Source organism: Eulemur rufifrons, chromosome 4 (assembly GCF_041146395.1).
Source record: "Eulemur rufifrons isolate Redbay chromosome 4, OSU_ERuf_1, whole genome shotgun sequence".
NCBI lineage: Eukaryota > Metazoa > Chordata > Mammalia > Primates > Lemuridae > Eulemur > Eulemur rufifrons.
Window position 1 is genome coordinate 65,985,686 of NC_090986.1, and position 16,771 is coordinate 66,002,456.

The window sequence follows — 16,771 nt, forward strand, 5'->3', positions numbered from 1 at the left end:
ATGCTAGGCATTCTTTGGAGGTTAGGGTGGGAATGGGAGAAAGTAACAATAAGTAAGACATAGACACCAAATGGAGGCGGGGGTAGGGGAGGAGAGGAGAAGGTAACAGGATAAGTAACATATATCCCCAGCAATTAAGTTGTTTGTAATGAGGTGAAGAAGACAGATTTATAACAACTTACTGTGATATAATAATATAGTATTTGAAAAACGCTACAGTGGGAGTGTGAAGGAAGGAGAAAATAATCCCGAATGGTGGGTGATTAGGAAAGACTTCAAGGAGGGGGTAGGTGGCATTTGAACTAAGCCTTGAAAGATGAGGTAGCGTCTTAGTGGTGGAACCCTAAGGCAAAGGGCATTCCAGTTGAGGGAATGGTAGACTCCAGGGACTTGGAGAATGCGATGGGAGATGAACCTGAAAAGGTAGGTTTGGGGCCAAATTATCAAAGTCCACAGGTATCTTATGTAAGTATGGATTTTAATGGTCTGTCCCTTAGGTTTTTTTCTCTAGGCCAACAGCCTTTATTTTGTACTCTCTTGAGTACTCTACCAATAAATGACAGTGTTTTTCTCCTTCACATATCATAAAATATACTCCTCTTTACAACATCTTTCACAATACCCTACTTTGTGACTCTTCTCTGTGTGCCAGTAGGCCTATTTTCAAATTCTTCAGATAAAAGAAATTGCTAGCACTATAAATTGGCATACCTTGTATTCTATAAAGAATCATGTCTATCTGAACATATTAGCATTTAATGTTATGAGTTATTCAGGGAATACTCAAATAGTATTTATAAATATCATTTAGCATAAACAGGACAGAATAAATACACCCTGGTATCTTTGCTATTTTTCCTACTATATTTGTAAATTTGATATTGCAAAGTAGCTTCTTTCCTAAATTGTGAGAATGATATTTTATTCTTGAATCTGCATTTCATGAAAATTCTATAATCTTATAAAGAATATAGTACCTAATTTTTTGCTATTCAACAAAATGTTACTAATGGTGAATAATAAAGTATCTTGAAGTTTTACATAAGAGTGGTTTGGTTTTGGTTTTCAGATGTTAGATTTTTCTAATCTGTTTTAATATTATGTGTGGTCTTTTTGTTTTAAAAAATTTTATTGTAATTTTTCTTATTTTCAGAATTCATGGAAAATTTGGAAGATCACATAGGTCCTTTGTGGGTGTCATTTTTCCTCTATTCTCAAAGTACATTTTAGGAAAGCACTTTTCAAGAATTGAGATATTTAAAGTTGTTTGTACTAGTACCATGCAAACTAGTATTATATTCAACTGAAATGCTAAATGATATCTCTAAAAATTTGGTCAGATTTTTTTACCCTATACTCACCTCCCAGTGTTTTACAACTATAACTTTCTTTGTTCTGCTCTTACCATATTTGCCACACAGTTGTTGACTGTATCATTTCAATACAGGGTTTGTCTTACTTGGGCTAAGTATTGTTCATTTTCTTAAAATCTTAATACACACTGGCGTGTAACTCAGACCTAGATTTATTTAGATGTTGAATTTGACATTGAGAGGTTGTTGTTAAATTACCAGTGGAACTGATCTAGTATGCCAGTCCTCAGTTATTTCTCAACGTAGATACTGTGTTTTTCTAGTTTAGTTTTTGTTGTGAGCCATAATTGTACTTTATGATTTCAATGAGTCAGTCAGTCCATAGCTACCTTTTCCCTGAACTCCAGATGTGTATATTATACTGCCAAGGAGACATCTCTACTTAGATATCAGCCATCTCAAAGTTACATGGACAACAACAAACTGTTAATTTCTTCACTGGTCTGTTCCTCCACTGGTTTATTCATCCTAATAAATGGCACCACCATCCACCCAGTTATTCAAGCCAAAAACATAGGACTCACTCTTCCATCTTCAGTTTCCAAATCTATTTCCCACCCTACCCCGACCACATCATCACACGGTCTCCACCATCTGCCCACAGTCCTCCGTTCTGCTGCTGCCACCCAGGCCGTGCCACCATCGCCTCTCCTGGGCTTCTGCTCTTCCTCCTACCTGGTCTTCCAGCTTCCACTCCAGCTCCCCAGCGCATTCCTTGTTGTTTTACAATACATTCTCCACAGGTAGCCAGAGTGATCTTTTTAAAGCGTACGTTAGGCGGTGTTAATTTCTTGCTTTATTCCCATCACAGTTAAAATGAATCCAAACTGCTCACCTTGCCTTACAAAGCTGTGTGTGATCCGGTCCCTGCCCGCTCTCCACTCTTGCCCCATTTCACACCACTCACTACTCTTCCCCTACGTGGCAATCACACTGACCTCCTCCTCTTCCACCTCACCAAGCTTGTTCTTGCCTCGGAGCCTTTGCACAGTTAGTTGCCTTCGCCTAGAATGCTTTGCCCCTTCCCTTCGATCTAACATGAAGGAAAGCAGGTAATCGCTCGCGCACGTGAAATTAAGTCGTGATGTTCTATAGTATTGCCTGCTTTATTGTCTTCAGTTTCAGCAGCTCTTCTCCATGTATGAAATTATTAAGGACATTAAATATGAAATGTCTGATTTTGAATCAAAACTTTATTTTATCTTGAACAAAAAGCAGTACAATTAATCAAAGTGTGTGCCTAAACTATCCACACAGTTTTGACATCTTAATGGTAGCTTGTTTATGCCACCAGCAAAGAAGAGCTGTGGAGAGCAAGTGGTGATGAAATCATGAAAGGCGTTTTCCACAGCTTGTTGAGAATTGAATATTTTTCCTTGCAAGGCAAGAAGTGGTCCAAAGCCTGGAAGAAGTGGTGGTCAGTTGGGGCAAGGTCTGGTGAATACAGAGGATGATAGAAGTTTCCAAGTCCAGCGTCTGTAGTTTGAGCAGCGTTGTTTGTGTGACATGTGGTCGTGCGTTGTCTTGCAGGAGAATTGGCCTGTCTCTATTGACCAATCTTGGCTGCTTAATCATGAGCATCCTCATCATTTTGTCCAGCTGGTTGCAGTAGACATCTACTGTAATCGACTGACCAGGTTTCATGAAGCTGCAGTGGATAATACCAGCGCTGGACCACGAAACAGACACCATTAGCTTTTTTTGATGAATATTCAGTTTTGGGCTGTGTTTCAACACTTCGTCTTTATCCAACCATTGTGCTGAACACTTGTGATTGTCAAAAATCATCCATTTTTCATCATGTTACAATACGGTGTAGAAATGGTTTACCTTTATGTCATGACAGCAAAGAAAGGCAAGCTTCTAGACAAAGTGTCAAAGTGAAACATCAGAGATAGCAACTGTCAAACTTAGTACTTAAGGAAATCAGACATTTCATACTTAATAACCTTAATGTATTTTCATCATTTACATTCTGCCTCCTCCTCCCTCCAGACCCACTGTCACTAAGATATGAAGGCTATGACAGCAGTGACCTTGTCATGTTTATTGATGTACCCCAGCATCTGGAATAGTGCCAGGCACATAGTAGATCTTCAGTGGGTATTGAATGAATCATGTTTGAATGAACTGGAAAAAATGATATCTGTGTTTCTATTAACAGCAGCATTGAAATAGTTCTTTTGATACCATTAATGTTATTTTGTTAATAGGCTAACAGAGTTCGCTATTTCTCTCTTGTTTGTGCTTTAGGTACGAAGCCCCACAGATCGCCTTACGTTGTGGGATTATGTTAAGAGAATGTATTCGACACGAACCACTTGCCAAAATCATCCTCTTTTCTAATCAATTCAGAGATTTCTTTAAGTATGTGGAGTTGTCAACATTTGATATTGCTTCAGATGCCTTTGCTACTTTTAAGGTAATTTTTTTTTTTTTTTTTTGTGAATCAGCTAGGTCATTTAGTTAAAGTTAGTTGGCTTCTGAAAGGCAATTTAATTTTACAAAGCAAAAACTTTTATTCCCTAGGTCTGAGCATAGCCAACCATGTATGATGTATAATCGTAAAAGGGATCTGTAAATAGAATGCAGTCTATGAGGCCAATCTGTCACCTCGTGGGAAAATAACTCAAAATACTTGTCACAAGCTCATATGGAATAAAATGTAATTATACAGTTAAACGACAAAAGGAACGTATAGTACTCTGTATAGCATGCTGTCATTTTTGTTAAAAATAGATTAAAGGATGTAAGTTTCCACTTAAGGTGCATATGCACTGAATACCTCCGCGGGGATATATAGGAAATAGCAATAGTTGTTACTTCCAGGGAAAGGAATTGAGTAGTGAGGGAGATGGAGAATTACATCTTAAAATATGAAGTACATCACATTATTTTATCAGTGTGATTTTTAAGTTTCCACATGGTGAAAAAAAATACTAATAAATTATATTGTAGTTTTTTCATGCTTAACCTATATTTTCATCATTATCTACTATTTTATCATGACTTTATCTACTTTGTCATTATGTAGGAAATAGTAGGGTCCACATTGTTGTGTAAGCAATTACCAGAACTTTTTATCTGGTAAAACTCAAACTCTATATCCATTAAACAATTTCCCATTTCCCCCTTCCTCCAGCCTCTGGCAACCATTCTACTTTCTGTTTCTATGTGTTTTATCATCAAAAAGATGTTCAGAGAGTATATCAGAAAACAATGTAGCTAATTTGCAAACAAAAATACCAGAACTTATACATCCAATGAGTGATGTTACATTTGAGGTTTCTATTTTAGAGAACCATTTACTTATACATGTGATTCTGCCATTATTTAGTATATTTTGAAATTGGTATCAATGTCTGTGACGTGTTCACTTTTCTTTTTTCCTTTTCTTTTTTTTTTTGGTGAGACAGTATCTCACCCAGGCTGGAGTGCAGTGACATGATCATAGCTCACTACAACCTCGAATTCCTGGGCTCAAGTGATCCTCCTGCCTCAGCCGCCCAAATAGCTGGGACTACAGGCATGCACCATCATGCCCGCCTAATTTTTTTATTTTCTGTAGAGTCAGGGTCTTGTTGTGTGGCCCAGGCTGGTCTCGAACTCCTGGCCTCAAGCAGTCTTCCCTCCTCAGCCTCCCAAAGTGTTGGGATTATGGCATGCACCACCATGCCCAGCCTACATGTTCATTTTTCAATAACGGTGAATCTTTATCTTTCAAGGGCAGATACAGTTTTGAAAACAAAAAGTTATTTAAATTCAGGTTAGTGTATAAAGTGTATGATCAAGTTAGCTAGAATTGTTTTCTTGGGGAGGGGATAATATAATAATAATTATAATGATAAAGGTAAATTTTTTTTTTTTTTTTTTTTTTGAGACAGAGTCTCACTCTGTTGCCCTGGCTAGAGTGCCGTGGTGTTAGCCTAGCTCACAGCAATCTCCAACTCCTGGGCTCAAGTGATCCTTCTGCCTCAGCCTCCCGAGTAGCTGGGACTACAGGCATGCACCACCATGCCTGGCTAATTTTTTCTATATGTGTTTTTAGCTGTCCATATAATTTCTTTCTATTTTTAGTAGAGATGGGGTCTTGCTCTTGCTCAGGCTGGTCTCGAACTCCTGAGCTCAAATGATCCGCCCACCTCGGCCTCCCAGAGTGCTAGGATTACAGGCATGAGCCACCACAACCGGCCAATAAAAGTAAATTATAAGATGACTAAAATAGAGTCTGATTTTCTTCAGTGTCTACCAGATTGGCTCTGAAGGCCATTTTAGAATAGGAATTCCAAAAATATTATAAGCTGATGATGTGACAGCATCATTGAGAAAAATAGGGTTTCAGGTCAAATATAAAGTAGATAAGACTCATTGAAATGTATATATGTATTCAGAGTCATTTGTTTAAGAGTATTTTAGCAATTTAATTATTTCGTTTACATAATTCTAAATTTACTTCTACTTTTTTCAGGGTATAAATATATACCCTTTTATAAAAAACAATTTTTGCTTAATTACAACCCATGTATGACTTTATTTTTTCTATTATCTTAAATATACATTTCAACAATATTGATATAGTTCCTATACTAATGTTAATAGACTATATGCTCTAATCTTATTACTCTATGAGCAGAGTTTGAAAGTTGCTCATGACTTGGATGATAAATAGTTCTTTTTAAGTAGCGCTCCAGAAGTGGAGAAAGGGGAAAGCAGTGGTTTGCTGTGCCGACCATCTGCAGATAGGAATTTACCCAGCCCGCCTGAGAAGGTGCCTTAAACCTGTTGAAAGGCATATGAGAGCACGTGGTGGCAGGAAGAGTGAGAGGGTGGCAGGAGCAGAGAGAGTGGAGAAAGGGCCAGGGATGTGAGCGGAGCAGAAGGAAGCGGGGCCTTAGGAGAGGAAGGAAGCCTAGCGGAGGGAAAGGGGTGGGCAGGGCCCCCCGAGGCAGGGCCTGCAGGCTGGGCAGTGAGAGGGACTTGCCGTTATGAGAAGATGGGACCGTGGTAAGTGGACTCTGCCCTGAGAGAGGCTGGTTGCAGAGGATGCAAGTGTCCCTGGAGATAAAACAAGCCGAGGAAGACGGAATGGGTGAGAACTCCTGGCAGGGAAAATACTAGCTGAGGATAATGGGAATATTTGGAAGCCGCTTGGGGTGGGCTGGGGCTAGATTCCACGGCACGCTTAAGCAACAGCAGCCGGTTGTTACAGGGTGAGCCCGGTTAATTGTGGCACTTTTGTGGTCACAGACTTTGGGGCGTGCAGGTTCGGGACCAGCACTGAGCTGCTGAGACGACAGAGGACAGAAGCTGCGTGCCATCACTTCCCCAGAGCCGCAGCCAAGCCTGCAATAAACACGGGCACGGGGAGCATCTGGGTTTGGAGGGAGCCGGTCACAGCCTGCTCGGGTGTCCCACGTGTCTCCATGCAGCCTGCCAGCCCAGATCCTCCCTGAGGAAAGAGGGAGGAGAGGAAGAGCCCACACGAGAAGTCTGAGGTGGACAGAGAAGAGAAGGGAGGAGGGGATTTAAAGACAGGGGAGTAGGAAAAAGACAGAGATGCAGAGTGAGGAAACATCTAGAGAGAACACCAGGGGGAGGAAAGGAAGGAAAAGAGAGTGAGGAAAGGCTTGGGAACAAACTCTAAGGAGAGGCGGCAGGGAGAGTGAGGGCAGCAAGGGCGGCAGACATGGCTCTGTGCTCAGGGTGCTGCGAGATCCCAGAGCCGGGCAGTCCCACCTGGCAAAACGGAAGTTGAGCAGTGGCTACAGATGAACCCCTACAAGGGCAAATGTAGAGCACATGGTGAGATAGGCCTCAGTTGCATCAAATATGAAGAATGGCATTTAATACAGACACGATCCCATTTCTTCCTTGCAAAGTGTCTATGTTTCAACAGCTAAGGAGGTGTTTTCTAATAATAGAGACTGTAGTCCCATTTTTCCCCCTCTTCTATCAGATGGCTCTTTGCTGTCATGGAAACAAGTTCCTATTTTAAAAAACCATAGTAAGACTTCACATAATTACAAACATATTAATAGAATAAACTCTAATGGAGGGGAAGGGCAAATACTTAATGAATATGTATTTTTGAAAATTTCCCCAAAGGTTTTTCAACATGTAATAGAATAAAATGGACTGGATAATAATTTCTTGCTGTCATATATTCAGCCCAATTTAATTTTCAACAATATTGAATCATAAAAATAAATTATGATGTTTTGATCTGTACTTCAGCCAATTTTCCATTGAATTTAAATGAATCCTTGAAAAATGTAAGTAACCATAAAAAGTTTTGTAGTATGCTACCAGTATTGGAAATACCAACTTTCTGTATTTTACTCAGATTCTTATGGTTAATATAATGTAACAATGACTGTAAATCACTGTTTTTTGTTGTGTTGTGTTTTGTTTTTAAGTAGCTTCTTTCAAAGGGTTTAGTTTGTTTGGTTGGTTGGCTTGGCTATATTTTGGCTTTGGCTTTTTGGGTTTTTTGACCTTAGACTCATCATTTTTGTTTTGAGCTCCAAGGTGACTGTTGCCTTGTTTAATCATTAACATTTTAACATTGTTAGTTTATGTTTTTGCCATGGTATTTGTCTGCTCTTTCCTAGAAAACATTCCTTATAACCATAATCTCTTTCATCCCTTCCTCTAAAAATCTTCATAATAGAAGTGGTTTAAATTCCATCTCTCTCTGCCACCTGATTAGCTGTATGTCCTTGAGCAAGTTAGTTAAGTTTGAGTTTTAGTTTCATCTGTGAAATGAAGAAAATAATCCCTTCCTTGCAGAGTTGTGAAGATCAGAAATAACATTTGTAAAGTGCTCAGCACATCCCCCAGCACACAGGAAGCCCTTGGTAAATGGCAACTGTCTCCTATCCCTGCGATTGAACGTGTCTGTCACCCCATCCCAACAAGCATGTCTCGTTGTTGAACTTGAAAATTATATTGTGCAACGCTTTAAATATTTTACTTTTTTAAAAAAATTAAAATGGAAATAAGTGGGTTTTACCATTGTTGCTGCCTGCCTTTTCTCTGTGAGGTCATGCTTTTAGGAAATTTTAATTAAATGTGTATTAAAGTGTAAGAATTTATTTTGGAAAACTTTGAAATTCTTCTTATGTTTTTAATTAAATTCTGCATGGTACCTGGGCAGGCTATTTAGCCTCTAAGCACATAAAAAGGATTAAGTGAGGCTTGTTTTCTTTCACCATTAAGGTGAATTAAGGACATAATTTAGGTGTGAGTTGAAGACAGTCAAAGGTTCCTTCATGGTTTTGTTCAAGTTTTCTGCAAGTTTGTATCTGCAATAAGATAGGGTTACTTGTATTCAACTTTGAAAAGATGCATTGTGCAACTCAGTAACTTGCAGGACACCTCCCAGCCCGCTAACCCGAGAGCAGGACCACACCGATTTGACGCTGCTAAATGTCATTCCTGTGCCTCCCAATATCTGAAGCGCCTGCATTTTTACAAAAGGTTAAAATCATTGAAAAAGCTATTAAATTAACTTGTGAGATAATGGTTTTAGGCCATTCAGAGTTCTTTTAAAAATAATTAGTTATTAATGACATTTGAAAAAGCTCATCACAAACTTTATTTGAATATTTAGTATATCATAATTACAATGTAGAGTTTATGCCTTCAAGAAATATGCTATGAAATCATCTTAGGTTCCATTTGTTTCACCAGTTAAATTATTTCTATCATAAATGTAACAATGATATGAATTTAAAACTCTAGGTTTAACACTAGTTTTTGTTTTTGTTTTTGTTTTTTGATAACATGAAACACACTTGTATTTTACGTCTTAAATGTAGGAATGGAAATAATTTTGTGGTGTAAATGAAAATGTCCTCCTGCAACTTTTATATGTCTATAAATCCTTAGAAGGAAAAGATAGATTTTTTTACATTTAGTAGCTATAATAATTTTCTGTCACTTGGTTGTTCTTTTTTCTAGGATTTACTAACCAGACATAAAGTGTTGGTAGCAGACTTCTTAGAACAAAATTATGACACTGTAAGTACAAATTATTTTTTAGACTTTACCTCTTTCTCTCTCCCTCCCTTTCCTTCTCTTAGATCTACGAGCAATTGCCCCTTTTTTATTGTCCACAAGAGAAATCAACCATACTCAACCATACTCCTGATTTGTATGTACCTGGAAACCAGGTCATTAGGAAACTTTATGGAAAACTGAGAATGACAGGAGGGCAGGGCCTCACCTGTTTCCCATCTCTTCCTGTTGTGCTATGAAGCTCCAAGAAATAACTATCACCTGCTTGCTTTGATCTTGAGTTAAGAGGATTCATGTTGCCCTTTAGAGGTAACACCAAAAATATTTCTGTCTTTCAACTCCCTTCCCAAACAGTGAATCCAACTCATCCTTTTGAGATTTGGCTGAACTGTCACTCTTCTAGGAAGCTTTCTCTAATCCCGCCCTTTCCCAAACACACACAATCTCTCTTTCTCCCTTCCTCCCTCCCTCCCTCCTTGCTCACTTTTCACAGTGCATTATTATGGTGTATCTGTCTTTCTGACTGGCCCTTGAGCTCCCTGAGAGGCAGGAATCTTATCTGTAGAACACAGGGTTCACAGTACAGTGCAGACTTCAGAGTCTGCCTGCTTGCTTGGCTTCAAGACCTGGCTCTGCTTCCTTCCCAATTGTGTGACCCTGGGCAAGTTACTGCACCTACTGCAAGATGAAGGTAGTAACAATACCTGCCTCGTAGGGTTGTTGAGAGTAATTTGAGAAGACTTAAAAGTTTTTAGCACAGTAAGCACTCAGCAGTAGTTTTATTATTATTGCTTGTATTCGTAATACCCAATTCAGTGCCATACATTTATTGGTGTTCAATGAATGTTTAATGAATAGATCCATCCAAGAGCAGCTATACTTTTGCTGACTATATAAGCAACAGAAACAGTATGGTTAAAGTAGAACATAGCACAAACTGAGAAGCAAAACTTTGTAAGATTTGTTCTAGTGTTGGTTCAGATGCTCTGTTTTAGTGCTGTCTGGTAGAAATATAATGCAAGCCACAAATGAGAGCCACTGTTTAACTTATAATTTTCTAGTAAGCCATACAAAAAAATTAAAAAGAAACAGATGAAATTAATTTTAATAGTATGCATCCATTTAACCAAGAATTTAAAAACGTTGTTTTAATGTACAATCAATGTAAAAAATGATTGTGCTATTTTACATTCTTTTTTCATGCTGAGTCTTCGAAATCTGTTGTGTAGTTTACACTTACAGCACATCTCAGTTTGGACGAGCTTCATTCCAAGTGCTCAGTAGCCACGTGTGGTCCCATGTGGGACAGCATAGGTCTAGGTTAGGACCCTGAGTAGTAACACTGTCTCATCCTTATCCTCACCGTCACCCTAGTGGTGATAGCAGCAACAGCCAAAGTTATTTTTTGCTGGGATTTTTGGCATTTTACATACGCTAGTTAATGTTGCTACTTTGTATCCCTAGCCCCAAGCCTAGTGCCTGACACATAACAGGAGCAATGTGATCTGCTATGTTAAAGGAGCACTTAATTATTTAGAATATTGATGCCCAAACCAGGAAGTTCTAAATGTTTATATATATGGTATGATAGCAGATTTTTTTTACTTCGTCCATTAAAAGCAAAAGACAATTTCATGTATATATATTTTTACAGTAGTAATAAGTAAATTAAGGTGAATATCTGCTTTATTGATTGAAATCTTTGGTATTGAATTAAGTTATATCTATTTACAAAAAGAAATGTATTTTTGATAATAACTTTATGACTTTATGCCTTCCCAACAGTATGCAGTACAGACACATAATAGGCATATGGCCAGTGATAGCCAACAAATACTAGGAACAATCCCTAAGAAGTCTCTGAACCGTTTATACCCTTAACAAAACTTGCGATATACTCCCAGATGCTGGGAAGATGTGGAATACCCTACCTATCAGTAGTGTACTTCACATATCCAAATCATGAAAACTTAACTACAACTCTTTTATTCATAAATAAAATAAATTTTATTTTTGGTGGTTGTCCTTGAATTTAAAATTAGCAATATAATCATCAAATCAAAAGTGATTTTTATATCCTAAAGTTGTCCAGAAAATATCCATGGAATCAACTGGAGTACTTTGATGTAAGTGTAAACTGTGAAGGGAGAATAATTTTTTTATTGATACATAATAGTTATACATCTTTATGGAGGATATGTTATATTTTTATACATGCATATAGTATATAATGATCAAATCAGGGTAATTACGATATCCATCACTTCAAACATTCATTTATTTATGTTGGGAACATTCCAGATCTTCTAGCTGTTTTGAAATATACAATAAATTATTGTTAACTATACCCGTCCTTGTATCTCTGTATCCTTTAACCAACCTCTTTATCCTCCTTTCTCACTACCCTTCCCAGCCTCTGGTAATCATCATTCTACTGCAGGGAGAATAATCAATAATTTTTATTACCAGAGGCATCTAAAAGTTTAAAGGCTAAAGAAAGTGGTATGATTTTGAATTTAGGAAATGAGCTATTATTATACAGTTTGGTTGTTCAGGAACTATATATGCTAGATGGAATGTTAAGGAAAGATTCATTAGGTGTTGCAATTATAATAAAGGAAAATAAGGGTAAGATAACATGTAGCAAAATCTGTGGTATCAACTACTAATCTTTCCTGTAGAATAAATGAGGTGAATGTGTTATGCAATAATGCTTTTCATTCAGGGATAATACACAACAATTTAAGAGCTAATAAACTCATCCTCTTTGATTCCTTATTTACCTAATTTTATTCTTGTGTAACTTAGTGGTTTCACAGACTCTGAGCCTACTGCATTGGCCTGAATACTAGATTGGAGAACTCATGTCCTCTCAAACATTTCATACTTCTTTAGTTTCATATTTCTTTAGCAGTAGACCATGAACTTGGAGCATATGATATATGACTCTAAAATGATGAAACTGGTAGCTTAGGGAGTCATACCTTGTACATGCATTTGCATTTCATAGTTATAATTAAAATAGATCACAAGGTTTGTCTGATAAATTTAATGATCCACAACATTCTCCTTGTGTTTCAGGACAGAATAATTAAGTCATTCACATAAAAGAGTATAATCACTGTGACTTTAATGTGAGCTACATATTTTTATTTTTACTTTTCACTTTCTTAATTCTCTATTGGTGATTATCGTCAGCACACACAGCTTGGTCTTATCACACGCTTGCACACACACCCCTCATATTCAGCTCCCTGAGGGCTGGGACTGTTTTCCACTCTCCTCACTTCTGGAAGGCTCTTGCCTTCTGTCCTGGCTGTACTCACTCCTCTCTCTTTGATGGTCTCTGAGCATTGCCCGCTCGTGGTGGGAGGTGGATGCTGAGCTTCCCTGGCTGTTGGCACTCTGTGTTGAACCAAAGGGCCCAGGCCATGAAAGATGACCACATTAGGAAACAAGAAGACCCTGTGCACCAATGTCCCCAGCTTCCGGCGAGCGTAGAAGTGCTCCACACAGCCCAGTGTGGATTAGCATGGCTACAACGCGGCAAAGGTTGCCTCATCCTCACCTGTTCACTCGATGCATTTGACAGTCTGATTCTTTATAGGTTGCCAAGTGAAGCCCTAAGTGTATTTAATCATTTCCCAAATTGTTCACGGGCCCATAGCTACCAGCAAGGCCACATAAACAGAATTCTTTAAAATGGCGTAAAATGAGTTACTTGCAACTTATAATAGATGTTTTATTCAAAATGATTTATAGGGAGGACTCAAAATTACTCCATTTTTCTACTCAGTTTCTAATTTGCAGAACTAAAATAAAGTAAGGAAAGATGTCTCTTGTATCTCTTCACCTCCCTGTCCCCAGTATGTTCACGTGCAAGGAGTGTGGCGAAATGGTGACACCTCCCTGTGGACCGTGGTGATCAGCCTGCAGTTGAGTGCAGAGACACAAGCATGGCGGCAAGGCTGCGCGGGGCCAGAGGCTGGGAATTTGCTCCTGAAGAGGACAGCAAGCAAGCCCAGCTCACAGAATGCACTGCTGCTTTCACTCGCTAATATTTTCTTTCCTTTTCATTAGATCTTTGAAGATTATGAGAAATTGCTTCAGTCTGAGAATTATGTGACTAAGAGACAATCTTTAAAGGTAAATATCAAATTTCTTTAAATTAGAGTCCCCATAAGTTGGTATCTTGTTAGCAAATGATTGGGTCTATTAGTGGATGAGTAAATACAAAAAAATTAAAATATCCTTTTTTTTTTTTTTTGGTAACTTGAGAATTTTTATGTTATGACTGTACTTTATAGCAAAATAACATAAGTGTCCTGCCTCAATTTTGGGAGTAACAATATGAATAATAAGTATATGATAGAGTAGAATTTAGAATATTTTTGCTGAGAAAGAAAACCAAACCTAAGCTAACTTAAATCGAATCACAATTCTCTCCTAGGGGATATTTTATGGAAATTAAAAGAACTTAAGAGTAAAACGAGGATGAGAATTACTGTTTATAAGAAGGAATCAGTGAGGCTCCTATAATTATTTTTCAGTCTATCTTGAAACAGAATAGGCAGAAAGAAATGATCTTATGTTTCTTACATATCTCTCTGTAAACTAGAGTAGAGGCACGTTTTGCAGAGAAGAGGAGAGGAAAAGGGCGGGACAAAATATGACACATGAAATACAAAAGTTAAAGTTTCCCTGTAAGTCATAAGCACAGTAATTGATAAATTCTTAATATCTTTGCGTATAAAAACAACTTTTTACTATAAAATGGTGTTCATATAGTTGAAATGTTATGGGGCTTCTCTTTTATGGGAAGCCTTTATCTCCCAAATATGTAACATATTTTCCTAAAGAATTTTTTCTTACCATATTTCATTGCCAGGTCCCATTCCCTGAGCATTCTGGTCAGTCCGTGTTTCACTGTAGGTTGTTTTAAAGACTTCTACCACTTAACATGACATGTCCAAATTATATTTACAATCAAGATTCTGAATATTAAACATGGTCACTCCCTAAGAATTAAAAGAATAATACTTTTTAAAAAATCAACTCTAATAAATGGACATGTGAGAAGACTACATGATTGAATATACAAAATTTTGCTTTTCTAAGAAACTGCCAGGATTATACTGAAACAGAATCTGGAAAGAGGTTAAAAGATGATGTAACTAGCTGGAAAAGAAAATGAAGTCAACTCTTAATTACCCATAAACAGCTTAGTTGGATGAATTCTTGGGGAAGGAGGTCTGAGGGAGGTAATAAGTAGAACATTCCATTTAATCAACAAATACATGTTCATATTCCAGACTTATGGTGACAGCCAAGAACAACTAGAGCTCACATTCTGTTGAGGGAGAATAGACAATAGACAAATAGGCAAATAAATACATAATTTTCATATGGTTTTAAGTACTAAAAAGTAAAAGTTAAACAGGGTGAGGGAGCAGAAAGTGATGACTGGGAGGATGGGTATGTGCATGTGTATAAAACCAAATGACATTTTTAAGAATTCCATAAGTTGATCTTTGAGCAAAGATCTAAATTTGTGAAAAATTAAAATGACTCTGGATAAGGGTATGTAAGTATGTGTGTGCATATAAAACCAGATGACATTTGCTGTTTGAGATTATGTCTCCTATGAAAAATGCCTGTGGAAGTAACAGCAAACCCAGCAGAGTAGGCCACTTGCATCTGGGAGTGGCCTGCCCTCCCCAGGGTCAGAGTGCCTGGAAGAGGCCATTTGTCCAAGGGAAGGTGGGCGAGCTCCTGAGGGGGCACGTGGGCTAGAGCTGCATCTCTGCCCTTCAGATCCTGCTCAGATGTTCAAAAGAATGTTTTTGGCAGCTAATAAGATTGACTGTTTCTAGTTAAGCAATCTGTACGATAGTCCAGCTTGCTAAATATCTCGCTTGTATTATCTTTGCGTGTCAGGATGATGGCATTCATAGAACAATGCATTTTGCCTCTAAATATTAAATACAATTTTAAGCTAAGGCAATAAATTAAATCCATTTTGTACCACATTTTTTTGTCAATTTACAGTGCTCATGAGCTTGCATTAGCCATGACCTGCCTTCCCCTGTGTTTGCACAGTCACTGGAGAGGTCAGTTTTCAGTCCGTCATTCAACACTCTTTATTGAGTTTCTCCATGGTGTAGAAACCCATACAAGGAGATCCATTTAGGAAAAAGCCCATGGGGTGCTGCTCTTGGTGCTGGAGCTTGTAGTGAGGAGACCAAGCTGTGTGCGGAACTGACCTCCTGGCAAAGGCAGTGAGGACCTCAGAGCTTTGTCCTTCCACGTGCAGAAAGCTTGCTAAGCGCAGGGGCAGATAAGGACGTATCCTATTGCCATAGCCATGTGCCTAAAGATTAGAATACTTCATTTGCGAGGGGCTCCACAAGGACAGCCAAAATGAGGGGAACTTGCCCATGTTACAAGAAATAGTGGCCCTAGAAGGAAGGTGACAATACTCTGAAGGGTCACCGTATAGGAAATTGCTCATAAATTTTCCGAATCCTTTGTCTTTTCAGGGAGAGTCTGTCAGACACTGGACCAAAGTAGAGAGGGTCATATGAACTTAGGTGACTAAACCAAATTAGGAGGAAGAAAGCTGAAGAGCTTTGGCTGGTGACAAGAACTTGTGACAGAATTTTTTTTGTAATCAGCTGTCTCCAGGACCTTAGGCAAAGTCTCAAAGCTGACAGCGTGTTTTTTACCCAACCATCTCCCTTCCAGCCCTCTTCCTGCTTTCTCTCTCTTGCGAACCCACAATCCCCCTCCCACCCACACACCCATCGCGCCCGTTCTCCTCTCAGGGTGTCTTCAGCCTCACCTTGTCCTGTTCCCCCACTAACAGTCCTGAAGTAGTTTTAGCAGAGCCTCCCTCGTCGTTAGAATTATTGACACTTGTTAACTAAATCAAACTAAGTTCTATAAATATTCGTGGTCATTATCTCTAGAATTCACTCTCTGAAAGGGATTGATCGATTCTAAACAAATAATTGGAACTAGGGTATGAGTGGGACTTACTCCTACCAGGATGCATTTGCATTTAAAAATAGAAGGCTGCCGATCCAGTAAATGTGTGATGGGTACAATATCTAATACAAATTTGAGAAGGAGCAAAGGGGAGTGAGGACTCCTTCCTCTCTACCATTCAGCCTCCCTTCCCCTCGCACATGGTTCTCCAGCTATAGACCTCGGTGCTTTGCCCAGTGACGTGGGCAAAGAGCAGACCACGTTTGTATCTGGTACGGAAACTGTCCTTTAAACTCTCCCCTTTCAGACCCTTTGCGCTCCCACCTACTTAGAAACGCCCCAGCCTACTCCAGGGCATCTTTCCTGCGCTTCATTAATCCGCCCAGACATAC

General features: G+C 38.6%; 1 protein-coding gene across 1 annotated transcript in view; it reads left to right on the forward strand.

Annotated features, from left to right (window-relative positions):
- CAB39L (calcium binding protein 39 like) overlaps positions 1-16,771 on the forward strand; it is a 98,950-nt gene that overhangs the window by 71,156 nt on the left and 11,023 nt on the right. Inside the window, exons 6-8 of the mRNA XM_069467712.1 lie at positions 3,627-3,795; positions 9,336-9,395; positions 13,473-13,538. Of these exons, the coding sequence (XP_069323813.1) occupies positions 3,627-3,795; positions 9,336-9,395; positions 13,473-13,538 (295 nt within the window). The remainder of the gene's footprint in view (positions 1-3,626; positions 3,796-9,335; positions 9,396-13,472; positions 13,539-16,771) is intronic.